Source organism: Hylobates moloch, unplaced genomic scaffold (genome assembly GCF_009828535.3).
Source record: "Hylobates moloch isolate HMO894 unplaced genomic scaffold, HMol_V3 SCAFFOLD_10, whole genome shotgun sequence".
In the NCBI taxonomy this organism is placed as follows: domain Eukaryota; kingdom Metazoa; phylum Chordata; class Mammalia; order Primates; family Hylobatidae; genus Hylobates; species Hylobates moloch.
This window is the reverse complement of record NW_026652285.1, coordinates 21,771,186-21,788,938: the sequence shown is the minus strand read 5'-3', so window position 1 is coordinate 21,788,938 and position 17,753 is coordinate 21,771,186. Positions and strand designations below refer to the sequence as shown.

Genomic DNA, 17,753 nt, shown 5'->3' with positions numbered 1-17,753 from the left:
GGCCAATCCGCGCGCTCCATTCCGCTGCCCGCCCAGCCAACCCGGGCCTTGAAACCTGCAGGCGAATGGGCACGAGATGGCCCTTCGACGCCGAGCGCCTGGCCAATTGGGGATTCCGCGTGGCCAGGGCAGCGGCCAATCGCCGTGGAGCGCGGCGCCTCCGCGGAGAGGTCCGGCCCGAATATCCCTCCGCCTTCCTCCCTCCCTTGCTCCCTCCCTGCGCGCCGCCTCTCACTCACCGCCTCCCTTCCTTCTTTCTCCCTCCGCCTCCCGAGCACCAGCGCGCTCTGAGCTGCCCCCGGGGTCCCTCCCCCGCCGCCAGCAGCCCATTTGGAGGGAGGAAGTAAGGGAAGAGGAGAGGAAGGGGAGCCGGAGCGACTACCCAGAAAGAGCCGGTGAATGGGCTTGTGGTGACCCCCGCCCCCCACCCCACCCTCCCTTCCCACCCGACCCCCAACCCCCATCCCCAGTTCGAGCCGCCGCCCGAAAGGCCGGGCCGTCGTCTTAGGAGGAGTCGCCGCCGCCGCCACCTCCGCCATGGAGCTGATCACCATCCTCGAGAAGACCGTGTCTCCTGGTAGGACGCAGGAACCGGGGGTTGGGCTGAGGTGATTCGGGTGGGGGAGGGGAGGCCCGGCCCCTCTGACCCCGCTCCGTCTCCCACTTTCCTCCCCATAGATCGGCTGGAGCTGGAAGCGGCGCAGAAGTTCCTGGAGCGTGCGGCCGTGGAGAACCTGGTGCGTGCTACCCCGCCGCGCCCATCCCGCCGCGTCCCCATCCCCTGCGTGCGGGGCCTTCCCGCCCTCCCGGAGGCCCAGGCCTCGGGAACCTACCCCGCCCCATCCCGTCCCCCTCCCCCCCAACCCGGTCCAACCTAACCCCGCCATCGGGAAGCCGGTGGGTGTGTCCCGCCCCGGGCCCCGCGACTGGCCAATGGCGGGGCGCGCCGGGCTGCCTGCCGCCCAATCGTCGCGCGGCCTGAGGGCGGCGGTGCAGTGGGAGGGAGAAAGAGGGAGGGAAGGGAAGTTAGGTTGCGCGGCGCTGCGTGTTCATCAGGGGTGGGGGTGGGGGAGTCGGGCCTAGGGGCCATGTGGAAGCTCTGGGCCCGGCCGCCCGCCCTGTCTGACCCCAGCCGGCTTCTCCTTCCTGTCCCTTGGCCCCTGTGGCTCTCCCCACCTATTTCCTAGAGCTCTGCCCTTTCCTAGCTACCTTGGTCCGTGCTCCTGGCCAGGCCTGGCACCCGACTGCCTCTTAACCCATTTCCACTAATATTTTTCCCTCTTCTGCCCGGTTATTCCTCTCTAGGGGTTTTTTCTTTTTCTTTCTTTCTTTTTTTTTTCTTTCCTTCTGACCTGGATGAGTAGAGACCTAATCACTAGGGATCTGCACCCAGAAAACAGACTGAGGCTCATCTTTGAGATGGGGCCTGTTTGCTGATGAAATCACAGGGGAAAGTTCCTCGTTTTTCATGGTTTAAAATTTAAGGGGTCCGGAGAAAATGAAGCTAACTCCGCTAGAGACTGGTCCTTTGTATAAAAATGTGGGATGGATTGGTTGAAACAGCCTAGATGCCAGTTAAGTTTCTCTTTGGTGTCCATCTCCTGTTGGGGGATGGGGTCAGAGGGAAGGATTGGATGATGCTTGACATCTTTGAGAAAGGTAACAGGAATTAAGTCTAAATAACACTGTAACGATATGTGTTCTTTTGTGTTATATAGGCAAAATGTCAACATCAACAAAGTGACAAGGCTTATTTTATACAGACTGCCTTTGAATGATTTTTTTGTTGTTGTTCTTCATATGTGCCAATATTTACAACTAACCTGTTTATCCTTTCCCAGAAGAGTTTTTTCCACTAGTATAGGCTGATAATTCCATTTAGGGTATTATTCCTGTTTCTGCTTTTGCAAATTTTGCAAGAAGCTTTTTATCTTATTCCTAACATTCTTAACATTCTTTAGTGGTACATAATTAATAAAACTTTTAAGAATTATCTTCTGCTGTGATTGCAGAACTTGTTAGCACTAAGAAAAATGTGTCTGCTTTTGGCTTTTCCTGCTAACTTTGCTGTTTGGGCACGGGTTTTTTTGGCGGAGAGAGGGGTGTGTGTGCTAAATTTTTAAACAAAGGAAGTAGTTTTTGAGGCCTGTGGATTACAAAAGGTTACAAAAGGACATGCTTTTCAGGGATCCACTGTATTCCTCAACTAAAGTCCAAATGTATAGGAGCAAGTAATTGTTGATCATTAGATACAAAGTTATTTTGCTTGAACAGCTTGCCTGAAGATTTTTTCTTCACTTTTTCCCTGTTTCTAAATATCTTATCACTTTTCCTTATAAATCCGCTTTTTTCATTGTTTCCTTTTTGCTGAGTGCCCACAAATAAAACAGAGGATGAGGCTCGTTAAGTTTGTTTTAGGCTTATCTGTATTTCCCCCTCTCATAAAAGATCACCTCCTTCCATGGGATGAAAAGCTACCCTGCTGCTGCCATGAGATGGAAAGTTGGATCATTCTTTTGGGACCAAGGTTTTTGAAATGTAGATAAACAGTTTTATTTTCTGCCCCCCATCATAACAGGTATTCGTTCAACAAACATTGAGTACCAGACATTATTAAAAGTTCTTGGGACACCTCAGTATACATAGAAGACTGACTACTACTACCATACTCTGAAACCTTGCAATTCAGGGGGTCTAACATGACAATTTGGGCACTAAGAATGATTTTGATAGGAAAATCTGTAATTCCTCATTAAGTGCTAGGCTCCATGAGAAAAGTGGAAGACTTCCTGTTATACTAAGTAACATTTTTATAGAAGTCAGTGAAGTAAATATTTTGTGGTTTCCTGAGATGCTTATGATATATCAAAAAAAAATTAGACATTAGTTCTCCTCCTCTGGTGGTTCAGTGCTCTATAAATTATCCTGAGTTCTGGAAATTCCTAAGATATTTTTATTTACAGATTTATCTTCCCTTAACAGCCCACTTTCCTTGTGGAACTGTCCAGAGTGCTGGCAAATCCAGGAAACAGTCAGGTTGCCAGAGTTGCAGCTGGTCTACAAATCAAGAACTCTTTGACATCTAAAGATCCAGATATCAAGGCACAATATCAGCAGAGGTGGCTTGCTATTGATGCTAATGCTCGACGAGAAGTCAAGAACTATGTGAGTAACGCTTATCTGTTTGGTTATATTGCCCAGAGAACAAGAAATCGCTTTCTCAGATCTTTTGCTATTTGCATGGGATAGAGCTGACAGTGTGATAGGTTTCTGGGACCTGAACTTCACCTAAAGATAAAAATTGTCTTTGTCTTAAATCTTTCTCAACGCAGCTTGTCCATTCCCATTGATGGATTGGAATTCTTTTTAGATGACTGAGGCAGGCTGCAGCCGTTTGGGAAACTTTAATTATGTGCTGTAATTTGTAAAATCTGTTTGGCTAATGGGAGTAGTGTAGAAATTGGTGCTAAATTTGTATAAAAATTAGGGAATTTGTTAATACGTATTTCCAAGCTCTCCAGAAATTCCGATTTGGTACTTCTGGAGTACAGCTCAGGGAATTTTTTTTTTTTTTTTTTTTTTTTTTTGGAGACAGTCTTGCTCTGTTGCCCAGGCTGGAGTGCAATGGCATGATCTCAGCTCACTGCAGCCTCTGCCTCCCAGGTTCAAGCAATTCTCTGCCTCAGCCTCCCAAGTAGCTGGGATTACAGGCACCCACCACCATGCCCAGCTAATTTTTGTGCTTTCAGTAGAGGCGGGGTTTCACCATGTTGTCCAGGCTGGTCTTGAACTCCTGACCTCAGGTGATCTGCCTGCCTTGGCTTCCCAAAGTGCTGGGATTACAGGCGTGAGCCACCTCTCCTGGCTGTTGTTGTTTTTAAATTAAGTTCTTTAGTGATCTGTCTTACGTGGGTAAGGCACAAAGAGAAGTGAGTTAAATATCTGTGCAGTCATCATTTTGTCCTTGGTATCTGAGTGGAAACTAGTGGGGAATTCCTACATATGTACTTGTGCGAGACATGGTTATGCACATCATACTTGCTATTTCCTGGTTCTAGATATCAGCATTAGGTAAAGTAGTGCCCTGTAAGGCAATCACTTCTCTATCTGGTTGTGTACCTCCTTCTGTCACCAATCTTGCATACCCATGATAAGGAGCCAGGTTATTAAATCTAACTTGGTTTCAAATCTTTTTGGAATATGTAGAGCTGTTTCTATTCATGTTGGGTCTGCTTGTGTAATAACAACATTTTAATTCCTTCTCCCTCAGCTAAGTGACATCAATGGAAGTATATTCTATCACTGGAAATCTCGATACTGATAGTGCCCATTCAGTTTCTCATCTTCCTTAAATTACACACTAGTAAATGGGATAAGATGTAATTGGAATTGTAATTGGCTTCTTTTTTGGCACATCACTCTTAACACCATCCTTTTAAAAAAAAAAATTAGACAATAATGGCTGGGCGCAGTGGCTCATGCCTGTCATCCCAGCACTTTGAGAGGCCGTGGTGGGTGGATCACCTGAGGTCAGGAGTTCGAGACCAGCCTGGCCAACATGGCGAAACCCTGTCTCTACTAAAAATACAAAAATTAGCTGGCTGTGGCGGTGGATACCTGTAGTCCCAGCTACTCGGGAGGCTTAGGCAGGAGAATTGCTTGAACCTGGGAGGCAGAGATTGTGGTGAGCCAAGATTGCGCATTGCACTCCAGCCTGGGTGACAGAGTGACACTCCATTTCTTAAAAAAAAAAAAAAAATTAGATAATTTATATAGGCATGGTTAAGCCCTCTGGCATGAAAAAAAAGCTAGCAGTTACCTCGGCCTTTTTCCCTTTCATAACACAACTGATAATTAATACTAAATTTCACTGTTGATCTTTTTTGAAATCTGGATATTGGGGCACAATTGAGAGCTAGTTTCTCTTTTCTGATAATTGAATATTACTATTAAGATTACCTCTAGTTTAAACAGAAAACTTTTAGTACTCAGGAGGTGGACATCTGTAGTTTCTAAATCACCTCAAGTAATATGGAGTCTTCAGAAAGCAGTCTAAAGGAAAAAGGTAAAGGTAGAATGGGATTCAGTGCACTCCACATATGTACTAGGAGACGATGTAGTATGGTGTGAAGGCACCCTGGACTTGGGTTGATAATACCCATTCAGCCCCTGACATTCTGGACAATTCACCTTGTTTTTCCCCCTCATTCCCTCATGTCTTTGACATACAGTTTTTGTCCATTTTAGCTCTGCTAGTCCTTGAGAGCAAAGCCTTTCATTTAACATCAATCAGAACTGTTTGCAGTTGGGTAGAGCTGATGGGGGTGGGGGCCGGGGATGGTGATATACCATATAAGAAGGAAAGGAGGAGTTCATTATTGGTTCTAGCCGCAAAGCAGGATACTAAGTGATCCGACCCAGTCAGCAGAGCTGGCCTGAATATCTGGCAGCTATTCTTTGTCCTGTGTTCATGCCAGAACGTTAACTGTTTGCCTTTGAGTGGACTAGTGATTCTTAGTGAGTTCATTGACTGAATTAGCTGATCACGGTAATAATTAACCCTAGGTCAGTTGTGGCTTCGTCTTTTATCATACCTGCGCCTTTACTCTTTACATAAATGGTGGTGTGGTTACCATGTCAAGCGAGACATGTTTAATGACAAGTGGATCTTGTTTTGACATCTGGCTAGATTTTGGTATCTGTCAGTGGTAGAGAGAACAGTTCTTTGATTCTTGGGCAAACAGAACAAATCCTTTCAGATTGGAAGTTATATAAAGATTAGTTCATAGGTGTTATTAACATCAGCAACTTTGTTTTTGTATTTAGTGATGTTGTTACTTGACCAAGGCCTTTCTATGTAAGTCACCCAGAGTGCTGGGTTGTCAATGATTAGAAGGAAAAAGTTTTGTTTCAGCCCACGTCTCATGAGTGAGATCTCCTTGGATCAGATTAGACAGTGATCTACTGTGAATAAGACCCACCTGAATGCCCCAGAACTAGCTTCATTCTAGTGTCCATGTCTGTCCACAAAACGAGGTTGTGAACCATCCTTTCCTTATTAATGGCAACAATGAGCCTGGAAGATGAGTTTTGTCCCCATCTCGCTCCTTTGCCATTTACTGCTACCTCCGATTGTAACTTCTGGTTTCCCACCTCATGTTGAAGGTTGAAGTGAGGTGGGATGACTGGTTTTGTTTCTAGGTTCTAGGGCAGTGTTGATTATGCTGATGTTGCTACTGAGGCTGGCTTTTTCTGACAGCCTTTTCTACTTCTCCGTATTATAGATAAGAATTCTGAGGCCAGGCACGGTGGCTCACGCCTGTCATCCCAGTACTTTGGTAGGCCGAGGCAAGTGGATCACCTGAGGTCAGGAGTTCGAGACTGTCCTGGCCAACATGGTGAAACCCCACCTCTACTAAAAATACAAAAACTAGCCGGGCATGGTGGAAGGCACCTGTAATCCCAGCTACTTGCTGGGGGGAGCTAAGGCAGGAGAATCACTTGAACCTGGAAGGCAGAGGTTGCAGTGAGCCGAGATCGCACCATCATGCTCCAGCCTGGGGGACACGAGCGAGACTTTGTCTCAAAAAAAAAAAAAAAAGAATTCTGAGACAGCTGCCTGGTCACAGTGGTCCACACCTATAATCCTAGCACTTTGGGAGGCCAGGAATTTGAGACCAGCCTGGGCAACATAGGGAGACCCCTATCTCTACAAAAAGTCCAAAAAAGTTAGCTGGGTGTGATGGCATGTGCTTGTAGTCTAAGCTACTCGGGGAGGCTTGGGAGGTCGAGGCTGCAATATCGTTGTGCCGCTGCACTATCGTTTTGCTACTGCACTCCACCCTGGACAACTGACTGAGGCCTTGTATGTTCCTTTTTTTTTTTTGAGCCTGGGCAATATGGTGATGCCCTGTCTCAACAAAAGATAGCTGGGCGTGTCAGCATATCCACCCCTGTAGTTCAGGTACTCAGGAGCCTGAGGCGGGAGGATAGATTGCACCATAGAGATTGAGGCTGCAGTGAGCTGTGATCGTGCCACTGCCCTCCAGTCTGGGCAACAGAGTGAGACCCTGTCTTAAGAAGGAAAAAAAAAAAGAATTCAGAGACACTAATATAAGTATGGTGGTGAGCAAAACGTGGTCAAATAGTGTTAGAAATTTGTATCTTTTGTCTTTTTTGGTGCAGGTTTTGCAGACGTTGGGCACAGAAACTTACCGGCCTAGTTCTGCCTCACAGTGTGTGGCTGGTATTGCTTGTGCAGAGATCCCAGTAAACCAGTGGCCAGAACTCATTCCTCAGCTGGTGGCCAATGTCACAAACCCCAACAGCACAGAGCACATGAAGGAGTCGACATTGGAAGCCATCGGTTATATTTGCCAAGATATAGTAAGTGCTTGCCTAATGTATCTGGTTTATATACCTCTGATTGCCTCTAGCTGTGACATGAATGATATTAGTATTACCTTACTGAATCACGAAGAAAGCCAAGCTAAATTGCACAGTGTTTTGAAAGTGAGACTGATTTATTTCCCTTAGGCCTCTGTCTTCACATTGCTAATCATGGCCTAAAGTAAAGAAACTTGAGGATCACAAACTGAAAACAGAAGTCTGTGTCTGAAGAGTCTTAGATTCTAGACTTACAAAATGAGGATATTCTCATTTGGAGCATCCCTGACCCAATCCTTTTTCTTAAGATCCTGAATGTACCATGAATGTTGTGGCGCATTTTCTTTTACTACATTATGGAAAGTTTTGCCAACATTCGATGTAGTTGGTTTAGCCACTGGAGACACAGTATTAGGTGTAGCCCTCCCAGCACTGTTGTTCCTGATGAGGTTACCACCCTTGGTGTGTATTTTAATATATAGACTTTATGAAGCAAAGGAGCCCACAGCACTTGACCCGGACTTAGACTCCCTAGATGTGCCCAGGTGTTGATCCTTGGCCTTGGCCCTTAAATATCCTGAAGCTTTACTTTAGAGTATAGATGGCCTGGAAAACACCAACAGACTGCCATCTCCATTTGCACAGAAGCGAGGAAGAAAGCTAATATTACCTCATACCCAGAGTCATTATGCTAAGAAGTCAAAGATGAAGTTGATGAGTTTGACTTGCTTTTGTTCAGTTTTGGACTGCCAGTACCATGAGATTATTTTGCAGGTGGTTTGCAGTGCTACTCCCAAATGGAAATGGGTGGGGAAAGATCACCAAGTCATGATACTTTCTTGAGTGAACTTTACAGTTAAAAGGACTGCCGATTAAGCCAGGCACAGTAGCTTACACCTGTAGTCCCAGCTGCTTGGGAAGCTGAGGTGGGAGGATCACTTGAACCCAGGAATTTGAGGGTGCAGTGCACTGTGGTAGTGCCTGTGAATAGCCACTGCACTTCAGTCTGGGCAGTATAGACCCTGTCTCTTAAGAACAGAAAAAGGACTGCTGATTAGTCGTGAGCTCCTTATGGCAGTTAGCTGGAGGGGATTGATTCCAGCACCCTCCTCAGGTACCAAAATCCTCAGATGTTCAAGTGTGTTACATAAAATGGTGTAGTATTTGCATATGACCTATGCAGATCCTCCCATACACTTTAAATCATCTCTAGAATACTTACAATACCTAATTCAATGTAAATGCTATATTAATAGTTGGTATACTGTATTAAGGGAATGACGACAAGAAAAAAAGGTATACATGCACCTTTTGGTGCAGTACAAATGCAACCATCCATTTTTTTTCCTCTAAATATTTTCAATCCATAATTGCTTGAATCCACAGATGTGGAACCCATGGCTGCAGAGGGCTGACTGTATGTTCATTGCACTTCTCTGCTTGTTACAGGACCCAGAGCAGCTACAAGATAAATCCAATGAGATTCTGACTGCCATAATCCAGGGGATGAGGAAAGAAGAGCCTAGTAATAATGTGAAGCTAGCTGCTACTAATGCACTCCTGAACTCATTGGAGTTCACCAAAGCAAACTTTGATAAAGAGGTAAGTTTTTTGACAATAAGGTGTAGATTCAGACAGGGATGAAAGTTAAATGAAAGTTTTTTGTTTTGTTTTCTTAAGTTTGTGATTTAGAAAGTACCACCTACTTAAAAGTATTTGTTTGTAGTTTAGTTGAGTTCGTGTTGTATGAGATATCCCCATGGAGTGTTTGCCGTTTCTCATCGTGCTTTTGGAAATAAAGTGTTTCTAAGCTTAGGTTTTTCCTTTTGCAGTCCAAAGTGTGGAATGTTGTTGGGTTTTTTAAAATTATAGGGCGTGGTGGTGCATACTTGTACTCCAGCTACTTCAGAGGCTGAGGCGGGAGGATTGCTTGAGGCCAGTTGTTCAAGGCCAGCCTGGGCAACAAAATCAGATATCGTCCCTTAAAAAAAAAGAAAGGAATAGGCTGGGCGCTGTGGCTCAAGCCTGTAATCCTAGCACTTTGGGAGGCTGAGGCGGGTGGATCATCAGGTCAGGAGTTTGAGACCAGCCTGATGAACATGGTGAAACCCCGTCTCTACTAAAAATACAAAAAAATTAGCCGGGTTTGGTGGCGTGCACCTGTAATCCCAGCTACTCAGGAGGCTGAGGCAGGAGAATCACTTGAACCTGGGAGGCAGAGGTTGCAATGAGCCGAGATTGCACCACTGTATTCCAGCCTGGGCGACAGAGCGAGACTGTCTCAAAAAAAAGAAAAAAAAAAAAGAAAAGGAAAGAAATTATGGTATGTACTATATACTTTGGTATACTTTGATTTCTTTTAAGATTGTGTGAATCTTTTGCCTTGTACTAAAGATTTTGTGGAGGCCGGGTGCTGGGGCTCACATCCAGTAATCCCAACACTTTGGGCCACCAAGGCAAGAGGATCACTTGAAGTCAGGAGTTTGAGACTAGCCTGCACAACATAACAAAACCCTGTCTCTAAAAAAAAGATTTCTGTGGAGAGGAACAACTGAGTTGTTAACCAGTTTTGTGAGCTCTTGTGTTTACAGGGCTTATAATGGAAAAAAAAGAATGAAAAATGAAATAAATAAAAATTATAGCAATTGGTGTGTTTCATACTACCTTAGGAAGGTGTTTTTAAGAAAAAGGATATATAGGCAGGTGCTCTGGCACATGCCTGTAATCCCAGCTACTTAGGAAGCTGAGGTGGGAGGATCACTTGAGCCTGGGAGTTCAAGGCTCAAGATTTCAGCACTGTACTTCAGCCTGGGCAACAGTGCAAGACTCTGTCTCCAAAACATATATATATGTATATATGTATATGTATGTGTATGTATAACATATATGTAAACATTTTGGCTGAAAATGCAATGAATAACATAAAATTTACCATCTTAAATCATTTTTAAATGTATAGTTAAGTAGATTCACATTGCTGTGGAAACAATCTCCAGAACTTTTTCATCTTGCAAAATTGAAACTGTACATACTGAACAACAACTCCTCATTTCCCCTTTTCTCAGCCACTGGTAACCACCATTTTACTTTCAGTTTCTATGTATTTTACTACTCTAACGAAATACCTTACGTAAGTGGAATCATATAATATTTGTCTTTTTGCGACTGGTTTGTTTTACTTAGTATGATGTCCTCGAGATTGATCTAAGGCGTAGCATTTGTCAAAATTTGCTTTTTAAGGGTGATTAATATTCCATTACATGTATATGCCACGTTTTGTTTATCTAGTCGTCCGTCCATGGCCATTTGGTTTGTGCCCACGTTTTGGCTGTTGTGGGTAATGCTGCTATGAACATGGGCATGCATGTGTATCTTTGAGACTCTGCTTTCAGTCCTTTTGGGTAAATACCGACAAGTAAAATTGCCGGGGTCATGGTCTGAAAGTATTTCTGTATGTATGTTTGTTGACACTTTAGCTGGCTTTTTACCATTTCTTGACTTTGGAAAGGTCTGAAACCCCAGAGCAAATGGCAATTCTAAGTGATTAGAAAACTGGATTTTTGTTTAATAGATTTTGGAAGATTTAGGAGGGTAGCACATAAAGCTCATTCTCCGTTTTCTCACCACATTTGATGTGAATTTGCTACCTCAGAAAACAAATTTGGTCTCTGAAATAAAGCAGATATTTTGAATTCTCTTATTTTAGCTATAAGGAAATTGATTTTCCTACATGTAAATTTTTATCTTTTAACCAACCATTTTTATTTAAACCTTGTGACCTACATTTTTCTGTTTCCTCCCTGAAGTCTTTGTTAGTGAGGGGTCATTTTGGAGATTAAAAGATTAGGGACCTCATTGGAGGGCAAGTCACATAGCAGACACCGAAGGTAAACTCTTTATAGCCTTTATAGTGCTGTACCATCTCAAGGGAGAGTGGCTTGATTGTACCAGGCAGGGCTGTGTGGGGCCCTGAGGGAGCGAGAGGTTTTCCTTGTGGAGGGAGTCTGGAAATCTTCCTATGTACAGGTTATGCTCTCCTAATTCTCTTTATTTTTATTCCTCCTACAGTCTGAAAGGCACTTTATTATGCAGGTGGTCTGTGAAGCCACACAGTGTCCAGATACGAGGGTAAGTGTTAGGTTATATGAAAAATCTGTCTCGCATCTTTCCTAGGAAATGTCAAATCTAATATAAGTTTAAAATACTGGGAATCAGTTGACTTGAGCAATAAGGTTTGATTAATATTGTTACTAATAATTAATATTCTGGCTGGGCATGGTGGCTCACACCTGTAATCCCAGCACTTAGGGAGGCCATGGCAGGCAGTTCACCTGAGGTTAGGAGTTTCATACCTGTCTGGCCAACGTGGTGAAACCCTGTCTCTACTAAAAATACAAAAAAATTAGCTGGGTGTGGTGGCACGTGCCTGTAGTCCCAGCTGCTGGGGAGGCTGAGGTACAAGAATCGCTTGAACCTGGGAGGCAGAGGTTGCAGTGAGCCGAGATCATGCCAGTGCAAACAGACTCCATCTCAAAAAGTAATAATGATAATTAATAAAAACATTGGAGAAGAGGGAAGAATTGTAACGGAGGTTGCCATCCTCTTAAAAAAGGTTTAAGGGGCCAGTGTGGTGGCTCACTATAATCCCAGCAATTTGGGAGGCCAAAGCAGGAGGATCACTGAGGTCAGGAGTTGGAGACCAACCTGGGCAACATGGTGACACCATCTCTACTAAAAAATATGTATACACAAATAAACAGTTAAGGGAGAAAAGGTTTTCGATCAGCTTCGCTACTTCATTGCCATAGGTTATTCAGGCCATTTCTACTAAAAAATATATATACACAAACTAAGGGAGAAAAGGTTTTTGATCAGCTTTGCTACTTTATTGCCATAGGCTATTCAAGTGATTGTTTTCCCCTGTAGCCATTAAAGCAGCTTTGCTATTGCTATACCCAAAACCTGACCCTTCAAGAAGATAGAAGTAACATCTTCAGTCTGAATAGTATTAGTGAATTTAGCCCTACCATGGGTTCCACACGCACCTTTAATGCAAAAAAAAAAAAAAAAAGGACTGAGGCCAGCCGCGGTGGCTTACGCCTGTAATCCCAACACTTTACAGGCGCATGTCTGTAATCCCAGCTACTCAGGAGGCTGAGGCGGGAGAATCGCTTGAACCCGGGAGACGGAGGTTGCAGTGAGCTGAGATCACACCACTGCACTCCAGCCTGGAATACTCCATCTCAAAAAAAAAAAAAAGGACTGGGTGTGGTGGCTCACGCCTATAATCCCAGCACTTTGGGAGGCAGAGGCCAGAGGATCACTTGAGCCCAGGAGTTGGAGACCAGTCTGGGCAACATGGCAAAACTCCACGTCCACAAAGATTAGCTGTGCGTGATGGGGCGAGCCTGTAGTCCTAGGTACGTGGGAGGCTGAAGTGGGAGGATTACTTGAGCCTGGTGGTTGAGGCTGCAGTGAGCCGTGATCATGGCCACTATACTTGCACCAGGGCAACAGAGCAAGAAGAATGTCTCAAAAAAAAAAAAAGAGAGAGAGAGAAATGGCCTGGCGCAGTGGCTCACACCTTTAATCCTAGCACTTTAGGTGGCTGAGGTGAATGGATTGTCTGAGCTCAGGAGTTCGAGATGAGCCTGGTCAACATAGCAAAACCCCGTCTCTACTAAAAATACAAAAAATTAGCTGGGTATGATGGTAGGCACCTGTAGTCCCAGCTACTTGGAAGGCTGAGGCACGAGAATTGCTTGAATCTGGGAGGCAGAGGTTGCAGTGAGCCAAGATCATGCCACTGCACTCCAGCCTGGGCAACAAGAGCAAAATTCTGTCCCTTCCCCAAAAAAGAGAGACGAAATGGGAAAATAAAGGAACGGATAATGAGGGAATTGAAGGGAGAGAATGAATTTTAGGGAAATGATAACATATCCCATATTTACCTCAATTAATCCTTAGGATTATTGGCCCATTTGAGTGAATCTAACTTTGTCAGATTGCATTGTTATTTTCGTAAACTATCTGATCTGCTCTTCATAAAAGGTACGAGTGGCTGCTTTACAGAATCTGGTGAAGATAATGTCCTTATATTATCAGTACATGGAGACATATATGGGTCCTGCTCTTTTTGCAGTAAGTATTTTTTTATGTGATTTGAGCTTATAGCTAATTACAGAGCCCATCATCCTTAGTTGCTATTTTGCCAATTCTGTAATATTTTACTTAATATTATGGAATCAAGGAAATTCCTTGAGACTGTTAGGTTTAAGCTCATCAGTGGTGTGCCAAGAAAACTGGTGCTAACTTTGTGTGGGTAAAAGACCTTCATTTTGAGGCCCGGCCCGGTGGCTAACGCCTGTAATCCCAGCACTTTGGGAGGCTGAGGCGGGCGGATCACCTGAGGTCAGGAGTTCGAGACCAGCCTGGCAATATGGTGAAACCCCGTCTCTACTGAAAACACAAAAATTAGCTGAACGTGGTGGCACGCACCTGTAATCCCAGCTACTCTGGAGGCTGAGGCTGGAGAATCGCTTGAACCCAGGAGGCGGAGGGTGCAGTGAGCCAAGATCACGCCATTACACTCGAATCTGGGCCACAAAGCGAGACTCTGTCTCAAAAAGAAAAAAAAAACCTGCATTTTGAAAATCTGAGGCTAGGCATGGTGGCTCACGCCTGTAATCCCAGCACTTTGGGAGGCTGAGACTGACAGATCACTTGAGTCCAGGAGTTTGAGACCAGCCTAGGCAATATGGTGAAACCCGCCTCTACAAAATACACAAAAATAAGCCAGGTGAGGTGGCATGCACCTGTGGTCCCACCTACGCAGGAGGCTGGGGTGGGAGCCCGGGAGGTGGAGGTTGTTTGAGCCCGGGAGGTGGAGGTTGCAGTGAGCTGAGATTGTGCTACTGTACTCCAGCCTGGGTGACAGAGTGAGACCCCATCACCAAAAAAAAAAAAAAAAAAAAAAAAGAAACAAAGAAAGAAAATCTTTCTTTTTCTATCTTTTCTTTCAAGCCTAGCTTGCTTTTTATAAGTTACATTTCTGAAATTTGCATGTCTGTGGTTAAAGCTGGGTTGGAGCGGGGACTCACTTGAATCAGTACTTATTTGGGGCCTGGGGTGTTTTTCTTCTTAAGATCACAATCGAAGCAATGAAAAGTGACATTGATGAGGTGGCTCTACAAGGGATAGAATTCTGGTCCAATGTCTGTGATGAGGAAATGGATTTGGCCATTGAGGCTTCAGAGGTGAGCTGGGGAGAACTATTATTCTGAATAGGCTTTGGGACATATCTCATTTGTGGATGATACTCCCCTTCTAGGGGAACTTTATTCTGTCTGGGTTTAGAGGGTATCTCCATTGGCAGAGATTTTGATTTTTCTGCTAGCCAGAGCCCTTCATGAAGGAGGCACATCAGTAATGAGGGCTCTCACGTTTTTGCCAAGCAGTCAGGCATGATTGATTGTAAATAGTGGTATTATCACAGTGAACACAAGGGGGCAGCAGGCTGTCGCAGTTTACCAAGGTGATACCTGATGCTGAATTATTTCCTTTTGGAAGTCCTGATGCAAGCCTGGGATGTATAATTGATACTTTACTAGCTCTGGTGAAAGAGTCAGATATGGAGGAGAAGGGGGAGTTCTCTACTTGGGATCTTTGAATTCACGTTTTGTTTCTAGCTTGGTCTTTACACACTGTATTTCAGGACAAGAATAAGTTTTTTTTTGGCATCTTTAGGCAAACTGGGCGTGTGTGTTGATCCAAGGAACACTGAAATATCAGGTTGTCCATATGAATTGAACTTACGAAAAAAAGTTATACTTAATGTTGCCTTGGACCTATAGTATATGGCCTAAAAGATTCTCACTGAAGTAGACCAAAAAGTTAGCACTTTCCAAGATCACATTGTATGTTACCATTTGTTCCTGTATGTTTCTGTTAAGAGACCCCTGGTCAGCTGTCATTGTATGCCTTTAGTATACAGAGTTTGGTTGCTTTTGTCTAGAATTTGCTTTGTTTCTCCTCAGGCAGCAGAACAAGGACGGCCCCCTGAGCACACCAGCAAGTTTTATGCCAAGGGAGCACTACAGTATCTGGTTCCAATCCTCACACAGACACTAACTAAACAGGTGAGTTACCTTCCAAATATAGGTAGGTAAGCTGTGAAACCTTACTAACAGTAAACTGTTTGTGGAACAGTTTCCATGGAAGGAACTTCGCAACCCATCAACTATTTGATGTTCTGTTGTTGATGACTCAGGAACAGCTAAGCTGGATCTATAAGATCCCCTGGGCTCTGACTTCTTTGTGAAGGAGAACTGAGTCTTAACATCTCAGATGTGTCTTGCTCAGGAATGAGCCACATGCTGCTCTGATTTCCTGAGTGCTCCGTTGTCCAAACTCATAAAAGAGAGGTGCTCTATCAAAGCTTCAGTGAAGCAAGGTTGGGAGCAAAGATGTGCTGGTTTTAGGCCACTTGTGTATCTGTTCTAATATCTAGGATACTTTCGTGATTTCACAGGGTGTATGTTTTTAAAATGCTAAGGAAGTTGGATATGAGTTATTCAGATCCTAATGAAGGACCCCAACCCAAGAAAGAAACCCTTCTACTGATCCTTTAAGATAATTAACTTCAATTATTAAGATTCAGGATGAAAGTAAAGTGACAAGACTTCATAAAGATTGGGGTCTAATGAGTAAATATAGAAGTTCTTTTATGAGGAGCGTGTCCTGGTTGCTTTTGTTCTCCTGACTTTATGCAACACAGTGTTTCTTGATACGGTGTTTGGGAAGGTTCTTCTGGTGCATGTGAAGTATTAACCAAAGAGCTGCTAGTACTCTGAGGAAACAATGCTGGTAACTGAGCACTGCGTCATTTCTTTGTATACAGGAATGTAATTGTTTTTAGGGATGTGTATGATTCTCAATATAGCAGTTTCAAAAGCTAAGTAGGGATGTATTTGGATTAAAATGAACTGGGTGTTCCCTTAAATTTTCATCTCTCCTTTCAGGGTTTTTTTGTTTTTGTTTTTTCTTTTGTTTTGAGACGGAGTCATACTCTGTCTCCCAGGCTGGAGTGTAATGGCATGATCTTGGCTCAGTGTACCCTCTGCCTCCTGGGTTGAAGCAATGTCCCGCTCCAGCCTCCCCAGTAGCTGGAGATACAGGCGTGCACCACCACGCCCAGCTAATTTTTGTATTTTCAGTAGAAACGGGGTTTTGCCATGTTAGCCAGGCTGGTCTCGAACTCCTGACTTCAAGTGATCCGCCTGCCTCAGCCTCCCAAAGTGCTGGGATTACAGGCGTGAGCCACTGCACGCGGCCTACTTTCTTATATTTTTATTGTGCTTTTCCTATTTGAGAACAAATTATTCTTTGTGTGATTTTCTGAAACTGCATAGGCAACGTGCCTTAAGTTTACTCTGTGGTGTGAATGGCCACAATTAGGAAGCTATACCTTGGATTCTAACTTAAGAGGAGATATTAGTGGAATCTTTTCTTCTTTGAACTTTCGTGTTTTTGGTTTTTGGTTTTTTGTTGAGGGTTGGGGGGTACAGAGTCTTGCTCTATCACGCAGGCTGGAGTGCAGTGGGGCTGTCTTGACTCACTACAACCTTCATCTCCCAGGTTCATGTGATTCTCTTGCCTCAGCCTCCCGAGTAGCTGGGATTAACAGGCGTGTGCCACTATACCCAGCTAGTCTTTGTATTTTTAGTAGAAACGAGGTTTCACCATGTTTACCAGGCTGGTCTCGAAGTCCTGACCTCAAGTGATCTGCCTGCCTTGGACTCCTAAAGTGCTGGGATTACAGGCATGAGCCACTGCACCTCGCCTCTTTTTTGAACTTTTGATTGAATCATGTCTTCCTCCCAGTCATGAAACTCCCTCACTTTCTGGTCTTTTATTCCATAGGTTAATTTTTGTTGATTTTGGACTTTATTTATTATTATTTTTAATACTATGTCTTTTGTTTTTTTTTTTTTTCTGAGACAGAGGCTCACTGTGTTACACAGGCTGGAGCACAGTGGCACAATCTCGGCTCACTGCAACCTCCGCCTTCCAGGTTCAAACAATTCTCCTGCCTTGGCCTCCTGAGTAGCTGGGACTACAGGCACGTGCCACCACACCCAGCTAATTTTTGTATTTTTGGTAGAGATGGGGTTTCACCATGTTGGCCAGGCTGGTCTCAAACTCCTGACCTCAGGTGATCCACCCGCCTTAGCCTCCCAAAGTGCTGGGATTACAGGCATGAGCCACTGCGCCTGGCCGATTTTGGACTTTACATAACTGGAATCATACAGCATACACTCTAGTTCTGTATTTTGTTCTAAATATGTGGAATTCATTCTTTTTGGATG

The 17,753-nt window shown here is 44.3% G+C and overlaps 1 protein-coding gene across 1 annotated transcript in view; it reads left to right on the top strand.

The window, feature by feature from the left end:
• The first annotated feature begins 210 nt into the window (after positions 1-210).
• The window catches only part of KPNB1 (karyopherin subunit beta 1), a 35,372-nt gene continuing 17,829 nt past the window's right edge, over positions 211-17,753 (top strand). The window contains exons 1-9 of the mRNA XM_032163383.2: positions 211-577; positions 679-737; positions 2,983-3,165; positions 7,186-7,386; positions 8,836-8,988; positions 11,455-11,514; positions 13,438-13,527; positions 14,532-14,642; positions 15,423-15,524. Coding sequence (XP_032019274.1) covers positions 538-577; positions 679-737; positions 2,983-3,165; positions 7,186-7,386; positions 8,836-8,988; positions 11,455-11,514; positions 13,438-13,527; positions 14,532-14,642; positions 15,423-15,524 — 999 coding nt within the window. The 5' untranslated portion in view covers positions 211-537. The remainder of the gene's footprint in view (positions 578-678; positions 738-2,982; positions 3,166-7,185; positions 7,387-8,835; positions 8,989-11,454; positions 11,515-13,437; positions 13,528-14,531; positions 14,643-15,422; positions 15,525-17,753) is intronic.